Source organism: Nipponia nippon, unplaced genomic scaffold (assembly GCF_047370975.1).
Source record: "Nipponia nippon isolate SJK-2023a ecotype South Korea unplaced genomic scaffold, ASM4737097v1 scaffold_52, whole genome shotgun sequence".
In the NCBI taxonomy this organism is placed as follows: domain Eukaryota; kingdom Metazoa; phylum Chordata; class Aves; order Pelecaniformes; family Threskiornithidae; genus Nipponia; species Nipponia nippon.
In genome coordinates, this window is record NW_028262372.1 from 414,978 (window position 1) to 437,509 (window position 22,532).

The following is a 22,532-nucleotide window of genomic DNA, read 5'->3' on the forward strand; positions in this document are numbered from 1 at the left end:
GGGTCCCCCCACCCCCGCATCGAGGGGACCCCCCCCAACCCCCACCCTGGGGTCCCCCCAGCCCCACCCCCCACATCGAGGGGACCCCCCCCAACCCCCACCCTAGGGTCCCCCCAGCCCCACCCCCGCATCGAGGGGACCCCCCCCAACCCCCACCCTGGGGTCCCCCCACCCCCGCATCGAGGGGACCCCCCCAACCCCCACCCTGGGGTCCCCCCAGCCCCACCCCCGCATCGAGGGGACCCCCCCCCAACCCCCACCCTGGGGTCCCCCCAGCCCCACCCCCGCATCGAGGGGACCCCCCCCCAACCCCCACCCTGGGGTCCCCCCACCCCCACATCGAGGGGACCCCCCAACCCCCACCCTGGGGTCCCCCCAGCCCCACCCCCGCATCGAGGGGACCCCCCCCAACCCCCACCCTGGGGTCCCCCCACCCCCGCATCGAGGGGACCCCCCCAACCCCCACCCTGGGGTCCCCCCACCCCCACATCGAGGGGACCCCCCCCAACCCCCACCCTGGGGTCCCCCCAGCCCCACCCCCGCATCGAGGGGACCCCCCCCAACCCCCACCCTGGGGTCCCCCCACCCCCGCATCGAGGGGACCCCCCAACCCCCCCTTTTGTCTGTGTCCCCCCCCCAAATAAACCCCTCCCCCCACATCACCCGTGTCCCCCTAAATTTGGGGGGGGGGGGGGGGAGGGGCGTCCCCCTCCCCCCCTCCCCCCCCCCCCCCCAAAACGGCGTCAAGTGCAAAAACAAAAGCGGCGCTTTTATTCCCAACGGCGTGGGGGAGGGGTGGGGGGGGGGTGGGGAGGGGTGGGGGGGGGGTGGGGGGTTTTTGGGGTGCCCCCCCCGCCCCCTCACTCGCCCTCCTTGTCCTCGCCGTGGGTGATGATGTAACAGATGCTCTTGTAGTCCACGTTGCCGGCCACGTCGGGGGGAAGGCGGCCCACATGTTCTTGATCTGGGGGGGGGGGTTGGGGGGAGGGGGGGGGAGGGGGGCACCCCCGAAATCAGCCCCTTGGGGGGGGGGTTGGGGGGGGTCCTCAGGGGGTTTGGGGGGGGGGGGTTGGGGGGTTTTGGGGGTGCTGGGGGGGGGTTGGGGGGTCCCAGGGGGTTTTGGGGGTGGGGGTGGGGGTTGGGGGGTTTTGGGGGTGCTGGGGGGGGTTGGGGGTGCTGAGGGGGTTGGGGGGGTCCTCAGGGGGTCCCAGGGGGGTTGGGGGTGGGGGGTGGGGGGTTTTGGGGGTGCTGGGGGGGGTTGGGGGGTCCTCAGGGGGTTTTGGGGGGGGTGGGGGAGTCTGGGGGTGGGGTTTGGGGGTCCCCAGGGGGGGGTTGGGGGTTTGGGGGTGGGGGTTGGGGGGTCCTCAGGGGGTTTTGGGGGGTTGGGGGGTTTTAGGGGTGCTGGGGGGGGGTTGGGGGGTCCCAGGGGGTTTTAGGGGTCTGGGGGTGGGGGTTGGGGGGGTTTGGGGGTGCTGGGGGGTTGGGGGGTCCTCAGGGGGTTTGGGGGGGGGGGGGGGGGGTTGGGGGGGTTTGGGGGTGCTGGGGGGGGGTTGGGGGGTCCTCAGGGGGTTTGGGGGGGGTGGGGGAGTCTGGGGGTGGGGTTTGGGGGTCCCCAGGGGGGGTTGGGGGTTTGGGGGTGTCAGGGGGGTGGGGGTGGGGTAGGGGCAGGGTGGGGGCGGGGTTTGGGGGTGCCGGGGGGTGGGGGTGGGGGTGGGGGGTCCCTCACCTCCTCGGGGGTGAAGCGGTCGCACTGGGTGGTCAGGAGCTCCTCCAGGCTGGGGGGAGGGGCTGAGAGCGGGCCCGCCCCACCCCCACCGTGTCCCCAGTGCCCCCCAGTGTCCCCAGTGCCCCCCAGTGTCCCCAAATGTCCCCAGAGTCCCCACTCCCCCCAGTCTCCCCAGTGCCCCCAGTCCCCCCATGTCTCCAGTCCCTCCCAGTCCCTCCCAGTGCCCCCCAGTCACCCCAGTCCCCCAGTGCCCCCAGTCCCCCCATGTCTCCAGTCCTTCCCAGTCCCTCCCAGTGCCCCCCAGTCACCCCAGTCCCCCAGTGCCCCCCAGTGCCCCCAGTCCCCCCAGTGTGCCATGTCTCCAGTCCCCCCAGTGCCCCCAGTGCCCCCAGTCCCCCCAGTCTCCCCAGTGCCCCCAGTGTCCCCAGTGTTCCCAATGTCCCCCCGTCCCCAAATGTCCCCCCATGTCCCCTGATCCCCCAGTCCCTCCCAGTGCTCCCCAGTCCCCCCACTCCCCCCAGTCCCCCCCAGTCTCCCCCAGTCCTCCCAGACCCCCAGCCCCCCCAGTCCCTCCCAGTCTCCCCAGTCCCCCCAGCCCCCCCAGTCCCCCCAGTCCCCCCATGTCCCCAGTCCCCCCAGCCCCCCCAGTCCCCCCCAGTCCCCCCCAGTCCCCCCAGTCCCCCCATGTCCCCAGTCCCCCCAGTCCCTCCCAGCCCCCCCAGCCCCCCCAGTCCCCCCAGTCCCCCCAGTCCCCCCAGTCCCCCCAGTCCCCCCATGTCCCCAGCCCCCCAGTCCCTCCCAGTCCCCCCAGTCCCCCCAGTCCCTCCCAGTCTCCCCAGTCCCCCCAGTCCCCCCATGTCCCCAGTCCCCCCAGCCCCCCCAGCCCCCCCAGTCCCCCCCAGTCCCCCCAGTCCCCCCATGTCCCCAGCCCCCCAGCCCCCCAGTCCCCCCAGTCCCCCCAGTCCCCCCAGTCCCTCCCAGTCTCCCCAGTCCCCCCAGTCCCCCCATGTCCCCAGTCCCCCCAGTCCCCCCAGCCCCCCCAGTCCCCCCCAGTCCCCCCAGTCCCCCCATGTCCCCAGCCCCCCAGCCCCCCAGTCCCTCCCAGTCCCCCCAGTCCCCCCCAGTCCCCCCCAGTCCCCCCAGTCCCCCCATGTCCCCAGCCCCCCAGTCCCTCCCAGTCCCCCCAGTCCCCCCAGTCCCTCCCAGTCTCCCCAGTCCCCCCATGTCCCCAGTCCCCCCAGCCCCCCCAGTCCCCCCAGTCCCCCCAGTCCCTCCCAGTCTCCCCAGTCCCCCCAGTCCCCCCAGTCCCCCCCAGCCCCCCCAGCCCCCCCAGTCCCCCCAGTCCCCCCATGTCCCCAGTCCCCCCAGCCCCCCCAGTCCCCCCCAGTCCCCCCAGTCCCCCCATGTCCCCAGTCCCCCCAGCCCCCCAGTCCCCCCAGTCCCCCCATGTCCCCAGTCCCCCCAGCCCCCCAGTCCCCCCCAGTCCCCCCAGTCCCCCCATGTCCCCAGCCCCCCAGCCCCCCAGTCCCTCCCAGCCCCCCCAGTCCCCCCAGTCCCTCCCAGTCCCCCCACTCACAAGCTCTTCTTGATGGAGCCCTTCCCGTCGGGGTCCAGCACCTTGAAGGCCCCCATGATGGCGTCCTCGGGGTCGGCCCCTGGGGGGGGGGGAGGGGAGACACACAAGGGGCGGGGTCACCATGGGCGTGGCCCCCCATGGGCGTGGCCCCGGTGGGTGGGAGGGGCCTGGGGGGGGAGGGGCGTGTCCCCACCCTTCAGCTTCTCCCCGAACATGGTGAGGAAGACGGTGAAGTTGATGGGGCCGCTGGCCTCCTTGATCATGGCGTCCAGCTCCTCGTTCTTCACGTTCAGCCGCCCTGCGGGGGCGGGGACAGGGCTGGGGCCACGCCCACCCGGCCACGCCCACATCGGCCACGCCCACCCGGCCGCGCCCACAGCGCCACACCCGTTTATGCAGCCCCCCCCCAGGCTGAGCCGGGGCTTTGCCTTCCCGCTGGCCCCGCCCCTTTCTCTGGAGGCCCCGCCCCTTCCCCACAAGCCCCTCCCCAGGTCCCCCCTTCCTCGCTAAACCCCGCCCCTTCCCCCAAGCCCCGCCCCTCCCACCCCAGGGCCCATTCCCCAAGACCCTCCCCTTCCCTCCCAGCCCCTCCCTTTCCCCAAGCCCCTCCCCTTCCCCAAGCCCCTCCCCTTCCCCAAGCCCCTCCCCTTCCCCATAAGCCCCACCCTTCTCTCTAAGCCCCACTCTCCCCTCTCTAAGCCCCACCCCTTCCCCCTAAGCCCCGCCCCCCAGCCCCACTCTCCCCTTTAACCCCCTCCCCTTCCCCCTAAGCCCCTCCCCTCCAAGCCCCGCCTCCTCCCCCGCCCCGCCCCTAACCCCCACCCCTCCAAGCCCCCCCCCCCCCAGCCCCTCCCCCCCCCCCCAGCCCCTCCCCTTCTCCATCTCCCCCTTCCCCCTCTCCCCCGAGGCCCCTCCCCGCAGGGCCACCCCCTCCCCCTCCCACCCCCCCCCCCGGGCCTCTCCCTCCCCCCCAGCCCCGCCCCCTTTTACCCATGGCGGCGAACGTCTCCCTGAGGTCATCCTTGTCGATGATGCCGTCGCGGTTCTGGTCGATGACGGTGAAGGCCTGGGGGGGGAGGGGGGAGCAAAGGCTCATGGGAAGGGTGCCACACCCACCCCTCCCCCCTCCGCCCCTCCCCCCTCCCCAAGGCGACACCCGACCCCCAAACAGCTGCCCCCTCCCCCCTCCCCCTCCCCCCGAAAATGAAGGAACCCAAGCAGCTGGGGGGGGGCCCCTCCCCCACCCCCCGCCCCTCCCCCACCCTCCCTGCCCCTCCCCCACCCCCCTCCCCTCCCCCCTCCCCAAGGCGACACTCGATCCCCAAACAGCTGCCCCCCTCCCCTCCCCCCCCCCCCAAAATGAAGGAACCCAAGCAGCTGGGGGGGCCCCTCCCCCACCCCCCCGCCCCTCCCCCACCCCCACCCCCCGCCCCTCCCCCCACCTCCTTGAACTCCTGGATCTGGGTCTGGTCGAACATGGAGAAGACGTTGGAGCTGCCCTCGGCCGCGCGGCGCTTCGCCTTCTTGGGGGCCTGGGGGGGAGGGGGGGTCAGGGGGGGGAGGGGTGGGGGTGGGGGTGGGGGGGATTTGGGGGGGTCTCTGGCGGGGGGTTGGGGGCTCATGGGGGGATTTGGGGGGTCCCTGGGGGGTTTTGGGGGTCTCTGGGGGGGGGGTTGGGGGTCCTGGGGGGGTTGGGGGTCATGGGGGGTTGGGGGGGATTTGGGGGGGTCTCTGGGGGGGGGTTGGGGGCTCATGGGGGGGATTTGGGGGTCCCTGGGGGGGTTGGGGGCTCATGGGGGGATTTGGGGGTCTCTGGGGGGGGTTGGGGGTCCTGGGGGGGGGGTTGGGGGTCATGGGGGGTTGGGGGGATTTGGGGGGTCTCTGGGGGGGTTGGGGGCTCATGGGGGGATTTGGGGGTCCCTGGGGGGGTGGGGGTCCCTGGGGGGTTTTGGGGGTCTCTGGGGGGGTTGGGGGCTCATGGGGGGTTGGGGGGGATTTGGGGGTCTCTGGGGGGGGGTTGGGGGTCCCTGGGGGGTTTTGGGGGGTCTCTGGGGGGGTTGGGGGCTCATGGGGGGTTGGGGGGTCTCTGGGGGGGTGGGGGTCCCTGGGGGTTTTGGGGGGTCTCTGGGGGGTTTGGGGGCTCATGGGGGGTTGGGGGGTCTCTAGGGGGGTGGGGGTCCCTGGGGGGTTTTGGGGGTCTCTGGGGGGGTTGGGGGCTCATGGGGGGATTTGGGGGTCCTGGCGGGGGTGGGGGTCCCTGGGGGTTGGGGGAGTCTCTGGGGTCCCTTAGGGGGTTTTGGGGGTCCTTGGGGGGGGGGGTTGGGGGTCCGGGGGTTGGGGAGGATTTGGGGGGTCCCTGGGGGGTTTGGGGGGTCTCTGGGGTCCCTTAGGGGGTCCGGGGGTTGGGGGGATTTGGGGGTCTCTAGGGGGGTTGGGGGTCCTGGGGGGGTTTGGGGGTCCCTGGGGGGATTTGGGGGTCTCTGGGGGGGTTGGGGGGGTTGGGGGGGCTGGGAGGGATTTGGGGGGTCCCTGGGGGGATTTGGGGTCCCGGGGTGGGGGTTGGGGGTCCCGGGGGGGGTTGGGGGTCCCAGGGTGGGGGTTGGGGGGTCCCGGGGTGGGGGATGGGGGTGCGGGGGGGTCCCCCCTCTCACCATGGCCGGAGCGGGTGGGTGCCGGGGGGTGGGCGCCTGCCGGGGGGTTTTTATGGCCGCCGGGGGTGGGGGGAGGGGGTGGGGGGTGGGGGAGGGGCTGGGCCCGAAATAGCCCCTTCCTTGGCCCCTCCCCCCCCCCCCCCGCGGGGCGCCCCCCACCTTGAGGGTCCCCAGGGTGCCCTTATCGGGAGCGGGGCTAAGAATAGCGCGGGGGGGGGAGGGGCGGGGGGGGAGGGGGACCCCGGCAGCTGCCACCCCTCCCCCACCCCCGGGGACCGGGGGCCGGGGGGGGGGAGGGGAGGGCCAGTGCCCAGAGACCAGTGAGACCAGTGAGACCAGTGACACCGGTGCCCAGAGACCAGTGAGACCAGTGCCCCCAGTGCCCAGAGACCAGTGAGACCAGTGAGACCAGTGACACCAGTGCCCCCAGTGCCCAGAGACCAGTGAGACCAGTGACACCAGTGCCCAGAGACCAGTGACACCAGTGAGACCAGTGAGACCAGTGACACCAGTGCCCCCAGTGCCCAGAGACCAGTGAGACCAGTGACACCAGTGACACCGGTGCCCAGAGACCAGTGACACCAGTGACACCAGTGACACCAGTGACACCAGTGACACCAGTGACACCAGTGCCCCCAGTGACACCAGTGACACCACTGCCCAGAGACCAGTGACACCAGTGCCCCCAGTGCCCCCAGTGACACCAGTGACACCAGTGCCCAGAGACCAGTGACACCAGTGAGACCAGTGACACCAGTGAGACCAGTGACACCAGTGAGACCAGTGACACCAGTGCCCTGAGACCAGTGAGACCAGTGAGACCAGTGACACCAGTGCCCCCAGTGCCCAGAGACCAGTGAGACCAGTGACACCAGTGACACCGGTGCCCAGAGACCAGTGAGACCAGTGACACCAGTGACACCAGTGACACCAGTGAGACCAGTGACACCAGTGACACCAGTGCCCCCAGTGACACCAGTGACACCGGTGACACCACTGCCCAGAGACCAGTGACACCAGTGCCCCCAGTGCCCCCAGTGCCCCCAGTGACACCAGTGCCCAGAGACCAGTGACACCAGTGACACCAGTGAGACCAGTGACACCAGTGCCCTGAGACCAGTGAGACCAGTGAGACCAGTGAGACCAGTGACACCAGTGACACCAGTGCCGAGACCAGTTCCCCCAGTGCCCCCAGTGCCCCGAGACCAGTCATCCCAGTGATACCAGTGCTCTGCTCCCAGTGATCCCAGTGATCCCAGTGATCCCAGTGCCCTGACACCAGTGACACCAGTGACACCAGTGACACCAGTGACACCAGTGCCGAGACCAGTTCCCCCAGTGCCCCCAGTGCCCCAAGACCAGTCATCCCAGTGATCCCAGTGCTCTGATCCCAGTGATCCTAGTGATCCCAGTGATCCCAGTGATCCCAGTGCCTGGATCCCAGTGCTCCCAGTGCCCTGAGACCAGTGACCCCAGCAATCCCAGTACCCTGAGACCAGTGATCCCAGTGATCCCAGCGCTCCCAGTGATCCCAGTTGCTCCCAGTGCTCTGATCCCGGTGATCCCGGTGATCCCAGTGCTCCCAGTGCCTGGATCCCAGTGCTCCCAGCGCCCCCAGTGCCCTGAGACCAGTGACCCCAGTGATCCCAGTGCTCCCAGTGCTCTGATACCAGTGATCCTGGTGATCCCAGTGGCCCCAGTACCCTGAGACCAGTGATCCCAGTGACCCCAGTGATCCCAGTGATCCCAGTGCCCGGATCCCAGTGCTCCCAGTGTCCCCAGTGCCCTGACCCCAGTGCCCCCCACCCCCCCCAAAATGGGGCCCCAGGGGTCAGGGACCCCCCCCGCCAGTGCCACCAGTGCCCCCAGTACGACCGCCCCCAGCACCCCCAGCGCCCCCAGTGCCCCCAGCGCCCCCAGTCCCCCAGCGCCCCCAGTCCCACCAGCGCCCCCAGTCCCACCAGTCCCACCAGTGCTCCAGTGCCCCCAGTGCCCCCAGCGCCCCCACTCCCACCAGTGCTCCCAGTGCCCCCAGTGCCCCCACTGCCCCCAGTCCCACCAGTCCCCCCAGTGCCCCCAGTGCCCCCAGTCCCACCAGCGCCCCCAGTCCCACCAGTCCCACCAGTGCCCCAGTGCCCCCAGCGCCCCCAGTGCCCCCAGTCCCACCAGTCCCCCCAGTGCCCCCAGCGCCCCCAGTCCCACCAGTGCTCCCAGTGCCCCCAGTGCCCCCAGTGCCCCCAGTCCCACCAGTCCCCCCAGTGCCCCCAGCGCCCCCAGTCACACCAGTGCCCCCAGTGCCCCCAGTGCCCCCAGTCCCACCAGTCCCCCCAGTGCCCCCAGTGCCCCCAGCGCCACCAGTGGCACCAGTCCCACCAGTGCCCCCAGCGCCCCCAGTCCCACCAGTGCTCCCAGTGCCCCCAGTGCCCCCAGTCCCACCAGTCCCCCCAGTGCCCCCAGTGCCCCCAGTACCGAGGAAGGGGGGAGGGGTCCCCAAGGGATGGGGGGGGTGGGGGAGGGGCTGCACCCCCGAGGAGGCGGGGCTGGAGCAGGATGACGTCATCGAGGCCGGGGGGGGAGTAGCCCCGCCCCCGCCCCGTGACCTCACACCGGAGCCGGACGCCCTGTGATGTCACGCCAACCCCCCGGTGACGTCACAGGGCCCTCCCAGTGACGTCACACCCCCGCGGCGACGTCGTACACCCCCGGTGATGTCACACCCCCTCTCTGTGACGTCATATACCCCCCCGGGGATGTCACACGGCCCTCTCAGTGACGTCACGCCCCCCTCTTTGGTGACATCATACAGCCCCCGATGATGCCCCACCCCCCTCTCAGTGATGTCATATACCCCCCGGTGATGTCACACTGCCCTCTCTATGACGTCACACCCCACCCCCAGCCCCCGTGCCATGACCTCGCCCCTGGCGGTGACTTCACACCCCCTGCCGTGACATCACAAAGGGGCTGGCCACGCCCCCTTGTGACATCACAGGGGTGGGGGCCCCCCCCCGCCGCGGCATCACGAGGGTTTGTGACATCACAGCGCCCGGCTACGGCCCTGACGCCCCCCCCCGTGACGTCAGGGCGCACCTGACGTCACGGCTGTGCCCCCCGCCCCCATTGATCCCTCCCCCGTGACGTCACGGGCAGCAATAAATGGCTGTTCGGCAGCGGCGCTCCCGGATTGGTTCCTTCCCCTGGGCCGGAAGGGGCGGGGTTTGGGGCGGTCACGTGGGGACGCGGTCACGTGGGAGGGGGAGAAACGACGAGCGGTCACGTGGGCGCCGCGGCGGCAGCGGCTCCGAAGGGGTAACGGGGGGTGGGGGAGGGGAGGGGAGCCCCACGGGGGGGGTGGGGGGGTGCGGTCACGTGACGGGGGGTCACGTGGCGGGGCCGGGACCCCCGGTGGGGGGTGGGGGCACAAAGGGGGGGGCGGGCGGCAGAGAGAGGGGGGGAGGGGGGGCAGGGGGGCCGCTATGGGGCGGGGGGGGGGCTGTGGGGCTGCTATGGGGCAGGGGGGCCGCTATGGGGCAGAAAGAGGGGGCTCCGGGGGCCGCTATGGGGCGGGGGGGGGGGGGCTGTGGGGCTGCTATGGGGCAGGGGGGCCGCTATGGGGCAGAAGGAGGGGGCTCCGGGGGCCGCTGTGGGGCAGGGGGAGGGGGCTGTGGGGCTGCTATGGGGCAGCTGTGGGGCAGTGGGGCTGCTATGGGGCAGGGGGTCCGCTATGGGGCAGAAGGAGGGGGCTCCGGGGGCCGCCGTGGGGCAGGGGGAGGGGGCTGTGGGGCTGCTATGGGGCATCTATGGGGCAGGGGGGCCGCTATGGGGCAGAAGGAGGGGGCTCCGGGGGCCGCTGTGGGGCAGGGGGAGGGGGCTGTGGGGCTGCTATGGGGCATCTATGGGGCAGGGGGGCCGCTATGGGGCAGAAGGAGGGGGCTCCGGGGGCCGCCGTGGGGCAGGGGGAGGGGGCTGTGGGGCTGCTATGGGGCCGCTATGGGGCAGAAGGAGGGGGCTCCGGGGGCCGCCGTGGGGCAGGGGCTGTGGGGCCAGGCGTTGCCGTGGGGCTGGGCTCCGTGGGTCGCTCTCTACCCCTCCCCCCCCATCCCCCCCCAGGCGGGACCCAGCCCCATGGCGTCGGGGCCGGTGCTGCGGCGAGCCGACGACACCGGCGGGGAGGGGCCGGGTGACGGGGCCCCCCTCCGCCCCACGGCGCCCCACGGCGTCACCCCCACCCGCGCCCGCCTGACGGTGGCCGTCCTCTGCTACGTCAACCTCCTCAACTACATGGACCGCTTCACCGTCGCCAGTACGTGGGGCGGCCGTGGGGCGGCCGTGGGGCGGCTATGGGGCGGCTATGGGGCGGCTATGGGGCAGCCCCACATCCCCTCCCGCCCCCCCAGGCGTCCTGCCCGACGTCGAGGATTTCTTCGGCATCGGGGACAGCAGCTCCGGCCTCCTCCAAACAGGTTTGACCCCGCGCTTAGAGAGGGGGGTGGGGGGTGGGGCTGCCCCACACTTGGGGGGCTGCCCCACACTTGGGGGGCTGAGCGGCGGGTTTGCCGGCAGCCTTTATCGGCAGTTACATGGTGCTGGCGCCGGTTTTCGGGTACCTGGGGGACCGGCACAACCGCAAGCGGCTGCTCTGCCTCGGCATCGCCCTCTGGTCCGCCGTCACCCTGGCCAGCAGCTTCGTCCCGCGAGAGGTGGGGGGCGGCCGTGGGGCAGGCGGGGGGCGGGCGGGGGTGGGGGTGGGGTGGGGGTGGGGCGGCCGTGGGGCAGGCGGGGGGTGGGTGTGAGGGGGGTGGGGGTGGGGTGGCCGTGGGGCAGGCGGGGGTGGGGGTGGGGTGGGGGTGGGGCGGGTGTGGGGCAGGCGGGGGTGGGTGTGGGGTGGGGGTGGGGCGGGTGTGGGGCAGGTGGGGGTGGGTGTGGGGCAGGCGTGGGGCAGGTGGGGGTGGGTGTGGGGCGGCCGTGGGGCAGGCGGGGGTGGATGTGGGGTGGCCGTGGGGCAGGTGGGGGTGGGGGTGGGGCGGCCGTGGGGCAGGCAGGGGGCAGGCGGGGGTGGCTGTGGGGCGGCTGTGGGGCGGGTGGGGGACGGGTGTGGGGTGGCCGTGGGGCAGGCGGGGGTGGCCATGGGGCGGCCATGGGGCAGGCGGGGTGCGGCCGGGGGCAGGCGGGGGTGGGTGTGGGGCGGCCGTGGGGCAGGCGGAGGCGGCCGTGGGGCAGGTGGGGGTGGGTGTGGGGTGGCCGTGGGGCAGGCGGGGGTGGGTGTGGGGTGGGGGTGGGGCGGGTGTGGGGCAGGTGGGGGTGGCCGTGGGGCAGGGGTGGGGCAGGTGGGGGTGGGTGTGGGGTGGGGGTGGGGCAGGCGGGGGTGGGTGTGGGGTGGCCGTGGGGCAGGTGGGGGTGGGTGTGGGGCGGGCGTGGGGCAGGCAGGGGGCAGGCGGGGGTGGCTGTGGGGCAGCCGTGGGGCAGGTGGGGGTGGGTGTGGGGCGGCCATGGGGCAGGCGGAGGCGGCCGTGGGGCAGGTGGGGGTGGCTGTGGGGCGGGCGGGGGTGGCCGTGGGGCAGGCGGGGGGCAGGTGGGGGTGGGGGTGGGGCAGGCGGGGGTGGCTGTGGGGTGGGTGGGGGTGGCCGTGGGGTGGCCATGGGGCAGGCGGGGGTGGCCGTGGGGCAGGTGTGGGGCACCCACGGGTGGCTGTGGGGTGGTTGTGGGTGCTGTGGGGTGGCCATGGGGCGGCTGTGGGGCGCCCCACGGGTGCTATGGGGCAGCTGTGGGGCGTCATGGGGCGGCTGTGGGGTGTCTGTGGGGCAGCCATGGGGCGGCTGTGGGGCGCCCCACGGGTGCCGCAGGGTCTCTGTGGGGTGCCCCACGGATGCTATGGGGCAGCTATGGGGCGTCTATGGGGTGCCATGGGGTGTCTATGGGGCGCCGTGGGGTGTCTATGGGGCAGCCATGGGGTGGCTGTGGGGTGTCTGTGGGGCAGCCATGGGGTGTCTATGGGGCGCCGTGGGGCGGCCATGGGGCGGCTGTGGGGCGCCCCACGGGTGCCGCGGGGTCTCTGTGGGGTGCCCCACGGATGCTATGGGGCAGCTATGGGGCGTCTATGGGGTGCCGTGGGGCGGCTGTGGGGCGCCGTGGGGTGTCTACGGGGCAGCCATGGGGCGGCTGTGGGGTGTCTGTGGGGCAGCCATGGGGCGGCTGTGGGGCGCCCCACGGGTGCCATGGGGCGTCTATGGGGCGCCATGGGGCGTCTATGGGGTGCCGTGGGGCGGCTGTGGGGTGGCTGTGGGGCGGCCATGGGGCGGCTGTGGGGCGCCGTGGGGTGTCTGTGGGGCGGCCATGGGGCGGCTGTGGGGCGCCCCACGGGTGCCGCGGGGTCTCTGTGGGGTGCCCCACGGATGCTATGGGGCAGCTATGGGGCGTCTATGGGGTGCCGTGGGGCGGCTGTGGGGCGCCGTGGGGTGTCTACGGGGCAGCCATGGGGCGGCTGTGGGGCGCCCCACGGGTGCCATGGGGTGTCTATGGGGCGCCGTGGGGTGTCTATGGGGCAGCCATGGGGTGGCTGTGGGGCGGCTGTGGGGTGCCATGGGGTGTCTATGGGGCGCCGTGGGGCGGCCATGGGGCGGCTGTGGGGCGCCCCACGGGTGCCGCGGGGTCTCTGTGGGGTGCCCCACGGATGCTATGGGGCAGCTATGGGGCGTCTATGGGGTGCCGTGGGGCGCCGTGGGGTGTCTACGGGGCAGCCATGGGGCGGCTGTGGGGTGTCTGTGGGGCGGCCATGGGGCGGCTGTGGGGCGCCCCACGGGTGCCATGGGGCGTCTATGGGGCGCCATGGGGCGTCTATGGGGTGCCGTGGGGCGGCTGTGGGGTGTCTGTGGGGCAGCCATGGGGCGGCTGTGGGGCGCCGTGGGGTGTCTGTGGGGCGGCCATGGGGCGGCTGTGGGGCGCCCCACGGGTGCCGCGGGGTCTCTGTGGGGTGCCCCACGGATGCTATGGGGCAGCTATGGGGCGTCTATGGGGTGCCGTGGGGCGGCTGTGGGGCGCCGTGGGGTGTCTATGGGGCGCCATGGGGCGGCTGTGGGGTGTCTGTGGGGCAGCCATGGGGCGGCTGTGGGGCGCCCCACGGGTGCCATGGGGCGTCTATGGGGCGCCATGGGGCGTCTATGGGGTGCCGTGGGGCGGCTGTGGGGTGGCTGTGGGGCGGCCATGGGGCGGCTGTGGGGCGCCGTGGGGTGTCTGTGGGGCGGCCATGGGGCGGCTGTGGGGCGCCCCACGGGTGCCGCGGGGTCTCTGTGGGGTGCCCCACGGATGCTATGGGGCAGCTATGGGGCGTCTATGGGGTGCCGTGGGGCGGCTGTGGGGCGCCGTGGGGTGTCTATGGGGCGCCATGGGGCGGCTGTGGGGTGTCTGTGGGGCAGCCATGGGGCGGCTGTGGGGCGCCCCACGGGTGCCATGGGGTGTCTATGGGGCGCCGTGGGGCGTCTATGGGGTGCCGTGGGGCGGCTGTGGGGCGCCGTGGGGTGTCTATGGGGCAGCCATGGGGCGGCTGTGGGGCGCCCCACGGGTGCCGCGGGGTCTCTGTGGGGCGCCCCACGGGTGCCCCTCCCCCGCAGCGGTTCTGGGCGCTGCTGGTGGGGCGGGCGCTGGTGGGGGTGGGGGAGGCCAGCTACTCCACCGTCGCCCCCACCCTCATCGCCGACCTCTTCGCCGGCCCCGCCCGCAGCCGCGCCCTGGGGGGCTTCTACCTGGCCGTGCCCCTCGGCAGGTGGGGGAGGGGCGGGGGGGAGGGGGGCGTGGGGGGGTGGGGGACGTTGGGGGGTGGGGGCCGGTGGGGGGATGGGGGACGTTGGGGGATGGGGGGCAGTGGGGGGATGGGGGGGATGGGGGGCAGTGGGGGGTGGGGGTCATGGGGGGATGGGGGACATTGGGGGGTGGGGGTCATGGGGGGATGGGGGGCAGTGGGGGGTGGGGGTCGTTGGGGGGATGGGGGGCAGTGGGGGGTGGGGGGGATGGGGGGCAGTGGGGGGGTGGGGGTCGTTGGGGGGATGGGGGGCAGTGGGGGGTGGGGGTCGTTGGGGGGATGGGGGACATTGGGGGGTGGGGGTCGTTGGGGGGATGGGGGGCAGTGGGGGGTGGGGGGGATGGGGGGCAGTGGGGGGATGGGGGGATGGGGGTCGGTGGGGGGATGGGGGGCAGTGGGGGGATGGGGGGATGGGGGGCAGTGGGGGGGTGGGGGTCATGGGGGGGTGGGGGACGTTGGGGGATGGGGGACGTGGGGGGATGGGGGGAGGGGGACGTTGGGGGATGGGGGGCAGTGGGGGGTGGGGGTCATGGGGGGATGGGGGACGTTGGGGGGATGGGGGGGATGGGGGGCAGTGGGGGGATGGGGGATGGGGGACGTTGGGATGGGGGTCATGGGGGGATGGGGATGTGGGGGGATGGGGGACGTTGGGGGGGTGGGGGTCATGGGGGGATGGGAGGCCATGGGGGTCATGGGGGTTGGTGGGGGGATGGGGGTCGGTGGGGGATGGGGGTGGGGGGGGGGGATGGGGGACATTGGGATGGGGGGATGGGAGGCCATGGGGGTCGTTGATGGGGGGGATGGGGGTCGGTGGGGGTCATGGGGGGATGGGAACATTGGGGGAGTGGGGGGTGGGGGGCAGTGGGGGGGATGGGGACGTGGGGGGAGGGGGGACATTGGGGGAGGGGGACTTGCGGGGGGAGGGGGAAGTTGGGGGTCAGTGGGGGTGGGGACATGGGAGGGTGGGGGATGGGGACGTGGGGGGAGGGGACATTGCGGGGCTGTGGGGGGCTGGGCATAGGGGCCATTGGGGGATGGGGCCATGGGGGGCTTTGGGGGGGGGGGGGGAGGGGGATGGTACCGGGGGGGGGATGGGGGGGGTGGGGCTGCCCCTGACCCCCCGCCCCTCCCCCAGCGGGCTGGGCTACATCGCGGGGGCCAAGGTGAAGGAGGTGGCGACCGATTGGCGCTGGGCCCTGCGGGTGAGGGGGGACCCTGTCCCCGGCGCCCCTCCCCCGCGTCCCCGGCCCTGACCCCCGGTGACCCCCCCCCCGTGACCCCTGGTGACCCCAATGCCCCCAGTGACCCCAACCCTGACCCCCAATGACCCCAACGCCCCCCCGTGACCCCCAATGTCCCCAACGGTCCCCCCGTGCCCCCCCCCCCCCCCCCGTGCCCCCACTGCCCCCAACGGTGACCCCCCGTGACCCCAGTGCCCCCAACCCCCCCCGTGACCCCCGGTGACCCCAATGCCTCCGGTGTCCCCAACCGTGACCCCCCGTGACCCCAACCCCCCCGTGACCCTCAGTGTCCCCAATGGTGACCCCTGGTGACCCCAACCCCCCCTGTGACCCCCGGTGACCCCAATGCCTCCGGTGTCCCCAACCGTGACCCCCAGTGTCCCCCATGGTGGCCCCTGGTGACCCCAACCCCCCTGTGCCCCGCGGTGACCCCAATGTCCCCAACCATGACCCCACGTGACCCCATCCCCAGCAACCCCCCCCCCCGTCGTGTCCCCAATGTCCCCAACGGTGACCCCCCCGTGACCCCAACCCCCCCGTGACCCCCGGTGACCCCAGTGCCCCCACCCTGACCCCCGGTGACCCCCCCGCAGGTGACGCCGGCGCTGGGGGCGGTGGCGGTGGCCCTGCTGGTGACGGTGGTGACGGAGCCCCCCCGCGGGGCCCTGGAGAGACCCCCCGACGCGCCCCTCCCCCGCACCTCCTGGGCCACCGACCTGCGGGCCCTGGCCACCAAGTGAGTCCGGGGGGGGGGGGGGGGACACGCGGTGACGGGGGGGGGAGGCTGTGTCCCCTTGGGGGGTGACAGGGTGACGGGGGTCCCGGTGACGCTGTTGTCCCCTTGGGGGTGACAGGGGTGACGCTGTTGTCCCCTTGGAGGGGTGACAGGGTGTTGAGGGTCACGGTGACGCCGGTGTCCCCTTGTGGGGGTGACACGGTGACAGGGGGGGTCCCGGTGACACTGTTGTCCCCTTGGGGGGTGACGGGGTGTTGGGGGTCCCAGTGATGCCGTTGTCCCCTTGTGGGGGTGACACAGTGACGGGGGGTCCCGGTGACACCGGTGTCCCCTTGGGGGGGGTGACAGGGTGCCGGGGGTCCCGGTGACGCTGTTGTCCCCTTGTGGGGGTGACACGGTGACGGGGGGGTCCCGGTGACACCGGTGTCCCCTTGGGGAGGTGACAGGGGTGACACTGTGTCCCCTTGGAGGGGTGACAGGGTGTTGAGGGTCCCGGTGTCACCCGTGTCCCCTTGGGGAGGGTGACAGGGTGCCGGGGGTCCCGGTGACGCCGTTGTCCCCTTGTGGGGGTGACACAGTGACGGGGGGGTCCCGGTGACGCCGGTGTCCCCTTGTGGGGGTGACACGGTGACAGGGGGGTACCAGTGACACCGGTGTCCCCTCGGGGAGGTGACGGGGGTGACACTGTGTCCCCTTGGAGGGGTGACAGGGTGCCGGGGGTCCCGGTGACGCCGTTGTCCCCTCGGGGGGGTGCCGGTGACGCCGTTGTCCCCCCAGCCGCAGCCTGGTGCTGTCGACGCTGGGGTTCACGGCGGTGGCCTTCGTCACCGGGGCGCTGGCCCTGTGGGCGCCCGCCTTCCTCTACCGTTGCCGCTTGGCCAGCGGGCAGGCGGTGCCCTGCCACCAGGGCCGGCGGTGCCACGGGGACGAGAGGTGACAGCGGGGGGGGGGGGGGGGGCCGGGGAGGAGGGGGAGGAGGGGACGCGGTGGGGGACAAGATGGCGGCGAGGGGATGAGGGGGATGGGGACAAGATGGGGGACGATGGGGGCGGGGAGGACGGGGACAAGATGGCGACGAGGGGACGGGGACGATGGGGACAAGATGGGGGACGAGGGGACGACGGGGGTGGGGACGATGGGGGACAAGATGGCGGCGAGGGGATGACAGGGACGGGGACAAGATGGGGGACAATGGGGGCGGGGGCGATGGGGACAAGGGGACGCGGTGGGGGACAAGATGGCGGCAAGGGGACGAGGGGGATGGGGACAAGATGGGGGACGATGGGGGCGGGGAGGACGGGGACAAGATGGCGGCAAGGGGACAATGGGGACGATGGGGGTGGGGACGACGGGGACAAGATGGCGGCAAGGGGACGGGGACGATGGGGACAAGATGGGGGACGAGGGGACGGGGACGATGGGGAGGAGGGGACGCGGTGGGGGACAAGATGGCGGCGAGGGGACGAGGGGGACGGGGACAAAATGGGGGACGATGGGGACAAGATGGCAGCGAGGGGGAGGGGGATGGGGGCGCTGTGGGGACCCGATGTCCCCCCTCCCCCTCCCCCCGTGACCCCTCCCCTCCCCCCCCCAGCCTGATTTTCGGGGTGCTGACCTGCGCCTCGGGGGTGCTGGGGGTGGGGGCGGGGGCGGAGCTTTCGCGGCGGCTCCGCCCCCGCTCCCCCCGCGCCGACCCCCTCCTCTGCGGGGGGGGGCTGCTGGGGGCGGCGCCCTGCCTGCTGCTGGCCCTGCTCTGCGCCCGGCCCTGCCTGCCCGCGGCCTACGTGAGTGGGGTCACGGGGGGGTCACGGGGTCATGGGGGGTCACGGGGTCATGGGGGGCATTGGGGTCGTGGGGGACGTTGGGGTCACGGGGTCATGGCGGGGGTCCCTGCCTGCCCGCGGCCTACGTGAGTGGGGTCACGGGGGGGTCACGGGGTCATGGGGGGCATTGGGGTCACGGGGGACGTTGGGGTCACGGGGTCATGGGGGGCATTGGGGTCACGGGGGACGTTGGGGTCACGGGGTCGGGGGGTCCCTGCCTGCCCGTGGCCTACGTGAGGGGGTCATGGGGGGGTCACGGGGTCATGGGGGGTCACGGGGTCATGGGGGGCATTGGGGTCACGGGGGACGTTGGGGTCACGGGGTCATGGTGGGGGTCCCTGCCTGCCCGCGGCCTACGTGAGTGGGGTCACGGGGGGTCACGGGGTCATGGGGGGTCACGGGGTCATGGGGGGCATTGGGGTCACCAGGGGTCATATGGGGTCAGGGGGTCCCAGGGACATTGGGGTCATAGGGTCACCGGGGTCATGGGGGGGGGTCACAGGGGTCATTGGGTCATGGGGGGACCTTGGGGTCACGAGGTCGGGGGGGACCTTGGGGGGGGTGGGGTCACGGTTGGGGACGTCGGGGGTGGGGGGTGGGGGCACAGCCGCCCCTCCCCCCCGCCCCTCCCCCACGGCCCCTCCCCCCCCCAGGTTTTCATCTTCGTGGGGGAGACGCTGCTGTCGCTCAACTGGGCCATCGTGGCCGACATCCTGCTGGTGCGGGGGCGGGGGACAGGGACCCCTCCCCCCCGACACGCGTGTCCCCTCCCCCGTGACACGCGTGTCCCCCCGTGCCGTGTGTCCCCTCCCCCCGTGACACGCGTGTCCCCCCGTGCCGTGTGTCCCCTCCCCCGTGACACGCGTGTCCCCTCCCCCGCGACACGCGTGTCCCCCCGTGCCGTGTGTCCCCTCCCCCCGTGACACGCGTGTCCCCCCGTGCCGTGTGTCCCCTCCCCCCGTGACACGCGTGTCCCCCCGTGCCGTGTGTCCCCTCCCCCGTGACACCCATGTCCCCTCCCCCGTGACACACGTGTCCCCCGTGCCGTGTGCCCCCCCCCCCGTGACACGCGTCCCCCCCCGTGCCGTGTGTCCCCTCCCCCGTGACATGCGTGTCCCCTCCCCCGTGACATGCGTGTCCCCCCGTGCCGTGTGTCCCCTCCCCCGTGACACGCGTGTCCCCCCATGCTGTGTCCCCTCCCCCCGTGACACGCGTGTCCCCCCGTGCCGTGTGTCCCCTCCCCCCGTGACATGCGTGTCCCCCCGTGCCGTGTGTCCCCTCCCCCGTGACATGCGTGTCCCCTCCCCCCGTGACACGCGTGTCCCCCCGTGCCGTGTGTCCCCTCCCCCGTGACACGCGTGTCCCCCCGTGCCGTGGGTCCCCTCCCCCGTGACACGCGTGTCCCCCCGTGCCGTGTGTCCCCTCCCCCGTGACACGCGTGTCCCCCCATGCCGTGTCCCCTCCCCCCATGACACGCGTGTCCCCTCCCCCGTGACACGCGTGTCCCCCTGTGCCGTGTGTCCCCTCCCCGTGACACGCGTGTCCCCTCCCCCCGTGACACACGTGTCCCCCCGTGCCGTGTGTCCCCTCCCCCGTGACACGCGTGTCCCCCCGTGCCGTGTGTCCCCTCCCCCGTGACACGCGTGTCCCCGTGCCAGTACGTGGTGGTGCCGACGCGGCGCTCGACGGCCGAGGCGCTGCAGATCGTGGCCTCGCACCTGCTGGGGGACGCTGGGAGCCCCTACCTCATCGGAGTGGTCAGACTGGGGGCACTGGGAGGGGCTGGGAGGCGGACTGGGGGCACTGGGAGGGACTGGGAGGGGCTGGGAGGCAGACTGGGAGCACTGGGAGGGGCTGGGAGGCAGACTGGGGGCACTGGGAGGGACTGGTAGGCGGACTGGGAGCACTGGGAGGGGCTGGGAGGCAGACTGGGAGCACTGGGAGGGGCTGGGAGGCAGACTGGGGGCACTGGGAGGGGCTGGGAGGCAGACTGAGGGCACTGGGAGGGACTGGGAGGCGGACTGGGGGGCACTGGGAGGGGCTGGGAGGCGGACTGAGGGCACTGGGAGGGGATGGTAGGCGGACTGGGGGGCACTGGGAGGGACTGGGAGGCGGACTGGGGGCACTGGTAGAGCACTGGGAGCACTGGGAGGGCACTGAGACCCAGACTGGGGGCACTGGGAGGGGCTGGGAGGCGGACTGGGGGCACTGGGAGGTGGACTGGGGGCACTGGGAGGGGCTGGGAGGCAGACTGGGAGCACTGGGAGGGACTGGGAGGCAGACTGGGAGCACTGGCAGGGACTGGGAGGCAGACTGGGAGCACTGGCAGGGACTGGGAGGCGGACTGGGGACACTGGAAGCCGGGCTGGGTTCATTGAGGGCACTGGGAAGGCACTGGGAGCACTGGGAGTCAGACAAGGGGCACTGGAATGGCGCTGAGGGCCATACTGGGAGCACTGGGGGCAGTTTGGGGTGCTGGGGGCCATACTGGGAGCACTGGGGGGGGGGAGGGGGGCAGTTAGGGGCACTGGGGGCCATACTGGTGCCATACTGGTGCCATACTGGGTGTTGCCCCCACCCCCCACCCCCCAGGTGAGCGACGCCCTGCGGGCGGGGTCCCCCTCCTTCCAGGGGGGGGCGGGGGCGCTGGGCCACGCCCTCCTGCTCTGCCCCTTCGCGGGGGCCCTGGGGGGAGGGGCCTTCCTGGCCACCGCCGCCGCCCTCCCCCGCGACCGCCGCCGCGCCCAGCGCGAGGCCCGAGGTGAGACCCCTCCCCCCCGCGTCACCCCCCGCGTCACCCCGTGTCAGTCACCCCCCCCCATGGCGTCACCCGTGTCACCCCGCGTCACCCCGTGTCACCCCGCGTCACCCCCGGCGTCACCCCGTGTCACCCACCCGCATCACCCCTGCGTCACCCCCCCGTGTCACCCCGTGTCAGTCACCCCCCCATGGCGTCACCCGTGTCACCTGCGTCACCCTGCGTCACCCCGCGTCACCCCGTGTCACCCCGCCCCATGGCGTCACCCGTGTCACCTGCGTCACCCCTGCGTCACCCCGTGTCACCCCCCCCCATGGCGTCACCCGTGTCACCCACGTCACCCCCGGCGTCACCCCGTGTCACCCACCCGCATCACCCCTGCGTCACCCTGTGTCACCCCCCCCCCCCATGGCGTCACCCGTGTCACCTGCGTCACCCCGCGTCACCTGCATCACCCCCAGCGTCACCCTGCGTCACCCTGTGTCACTCCCCCCATGGCATCACCCGTGTCACCTGTGTCACCCACCCGCATCACCCCCGCGTCACCCTGTGTCACCCCCCCCCATGGCGTCACCCGTGTCACCTGCGTCACCCCACATCACCCCATGTCACCCGCATCACCCCCTGCGTCACCCGGCGTCACCCCCCCGTGTCACCCTGTGTCACCCGTGTCACCCTATGTCACCTCCCCATGGCATCACCCTGTGTCACCCTGCGTCACCCTGTGTCACCCCCTTTGTCACCCACATCACCCCGTGTCACCCTCTGCATCACCCTGTGTCACCTGTCTCAACCCCATGTCACCCCCCACATCACCCTGTGTCACCCCCCCGTGTCACCCCCGTGTCACCCCCACATCACCCTGCATCACCCGCGTCACCTGGCATCACCCGCGTCACCCCCCGTGTCACCCTGTGTCACCCCCCCCATGTCACCCGGCGGCACCTGTGTCACCCCCCGTGTCACCCCATCACCCCTACATTACCTGTGTCACCTCCTCTGTCACCCGTGTCACCCCCACGTCACCCCCCGTTGTCACCCTGTGTCACCCACATCACCCTGTGTCACCTGTGTCACCCCCCATGTCACCCCCATCACCCGTGTCACCCCCATCTCCCCGTGTCACCCCCCGTCACCCGTGTCACCCCCGTGTCAGCCTGTGTCACCCTATCACCCCTTGTCACACCCATGTCACCCCCCCGTGTCACCCTGTGTCACCCCGTCTCGCCTTGTCACCCTGTGTCACCCCCCTGTGTCACCCTGGCCCCCCTTGTCACCCATGTCACCCCCGACACCCGCATCACCCTCTGTCACCTCGTGTCACCCCTCCATGTCACCCCGTCACCCCCGTGTCACCCTGTGTCACCCTGTCACCCCCCCATGTCACCCCATTGCCCCCCGTCACCCCCCCTTGTCACCTTCTGTCACCCACCCCCCGTGTCCCGGTGTCACCCCCCGTCCCGGTGTCACCCCCGCCCCCCCTGACGCCCCTCCCCCCCCCAGGGCTCCCCCCTGACGACGACGACGACGACGACGGTGACACCGGGGACATCGTGGTGCCGCGCGGCGGCCGCCCCACCAAGGTGCCGGTGGCCCACGTCCTCGCCTGACCCACGGCGGGGTGACGCCTGACCCACAGTGGGTGACACCGACCCACGGCGGGTGACACCGACCCACAACGGGTGACACACAACGACCCACGGCGGGGTGACAGCGACCCACAGCGGGTGGCAGTGACCCACGGCGGGGTGACACCGACCCACGGCGGGTGACACCGACCCACAGTGGGGTGACAGTGACCCACAACAGGTGACGCCGACCCACGGCGGGTGACAGTGACCCACGGCGGGGTGACACCAACCTACAGCAGATGTCACCAACCCGCAGCGGGGTGACGCCGACCCACGGCGGGTGACACTGACCCACGGCGAGGTGTCCCCGCCCCACGGCGAGGTGTCACCACCCCACAGCCGGTGTCCCCGACCCACGGCGGGTGACACTGACCCACGGCGAGGTGTCCCCGCCCCACGGCGGGTGACACTGACCCATAGCAGGGGGTCACCGCCCCACGGCGAGGGGTCCCCGCCACCCGTGGGGCGCCCCACAGCCCCCCAATAAACCCTCTTACACCCCAACCCCCGCCCCGCGTCTGCCTCCTCTCTGCCCCCCCCCCCAACCTCCCCGCCCCACACATTTCCTGCCCCACACATTTCCTGCCCCACGGCG

The 22,532-nt window shown here is 73.2% G+C and overlaps 3 protein-coding genes across 6 annotated transcripts in view; 2 read left to right on the plus strand and 1 right to left on the minus strand.

Moving 5' to 3' along the window:
* Positions 1 to 22,532, plus strand: part of ATP2A1 (ATPase sarcoplasmic/endoplasmic reticulum Ca2+ transporting 1) — a 78,385-nt gene that overhangs the window by 31,421 nt on the left and 24,432 nt on the right. The window lies entirely within an intron of this gene.
* MYL11 (myosin light chain 11) lies at positions 861 to 6,007 on the minus strand. Its single transcript, XM_087735215.1, is given in 8 exon segments — positions 861 to 943; positions 946 to 964; positions 1,727 to 1,775; positions 3,303 to 3,381; positions 3,496 to 3,600; positions 4,293 to 4,368; positions 4,745 to 4,834; positions 5,954 to 6,007. Coding segments are annotated over 8 exon segments (504 nt in total). The 5' UTR covers positions 5,957 to 6,007.
* Positions 9,172 to 22,441, plus strand: SPNS1 (SPNS lysolipid transporter 1, lysophospholipid). Of its 4 annotated transcripts, none has more exons than XM_087735114.1 (13): positions 9,172 to 9,262; positions 10,064 to 10,256; positions 10,351 to 10,416; positions 10,517 to 10,653; positions 13,561 to 13,712; positions 14,884 to 14,950; positions 15,583 to 15,725; positions 16,503 to 16,658; positions 17,320 to 17,509; positions 18,202 to 18,267; positions 19,207 to 19,305; positions 20,141 to 20,309; positions 21,810 to 22,441. In XM_087735114.1, the coding sequence occupies exons 2-13, from the start codon at positions 10,079 to 10,081 to the stop codon at positions 21,914 to 21,916; spliced, it is 1,530 nt and encodes a 509-aa protein (XP_087591240.1). In that variant the 5' UTR covers positions 9,172 to 9,262; positions 10,064 to 10,078; the 3' UTR covers positions 21,917 to 22,441. The 4 variants fall into 4 exon arrangements, with proteins under 4 accessions (XP_087591240.1, XP_087591241.1, XP_087591243.1 ...); XM_087735115.1 differs by having other exon boundaries at positions 13,671 to 13,712; XM_087735117.1 differs by having other exon boundaries at positions 13,671 to 13,712; positions 16,503 to 16,619; positions 17,471 to 17,509.

Coding starts and splice junctions, on each gene's coding strand:
- SPNS1 (XM_087735114.1), top strand. CDS start 10,079: ATGGCGTCGGGGCCGGTGCTGCGGCGAGCCGACGACACCGGCGGGGAG. Junction 18,268..19,206: donor TCGTGGCCGACATCCTGCTG/GTGCGGGGGCGG, acceptor TCCCCGTGCCAG/TACGTGGTGGTGCCGACGCG. Junction 19,306..20,140: donor GCCCCTACCTCATCGGAGTG/GTCAGACTGGGG, acceptor CCCACCCCCCAG/GTGAGCGACGCCCTGCGGGC.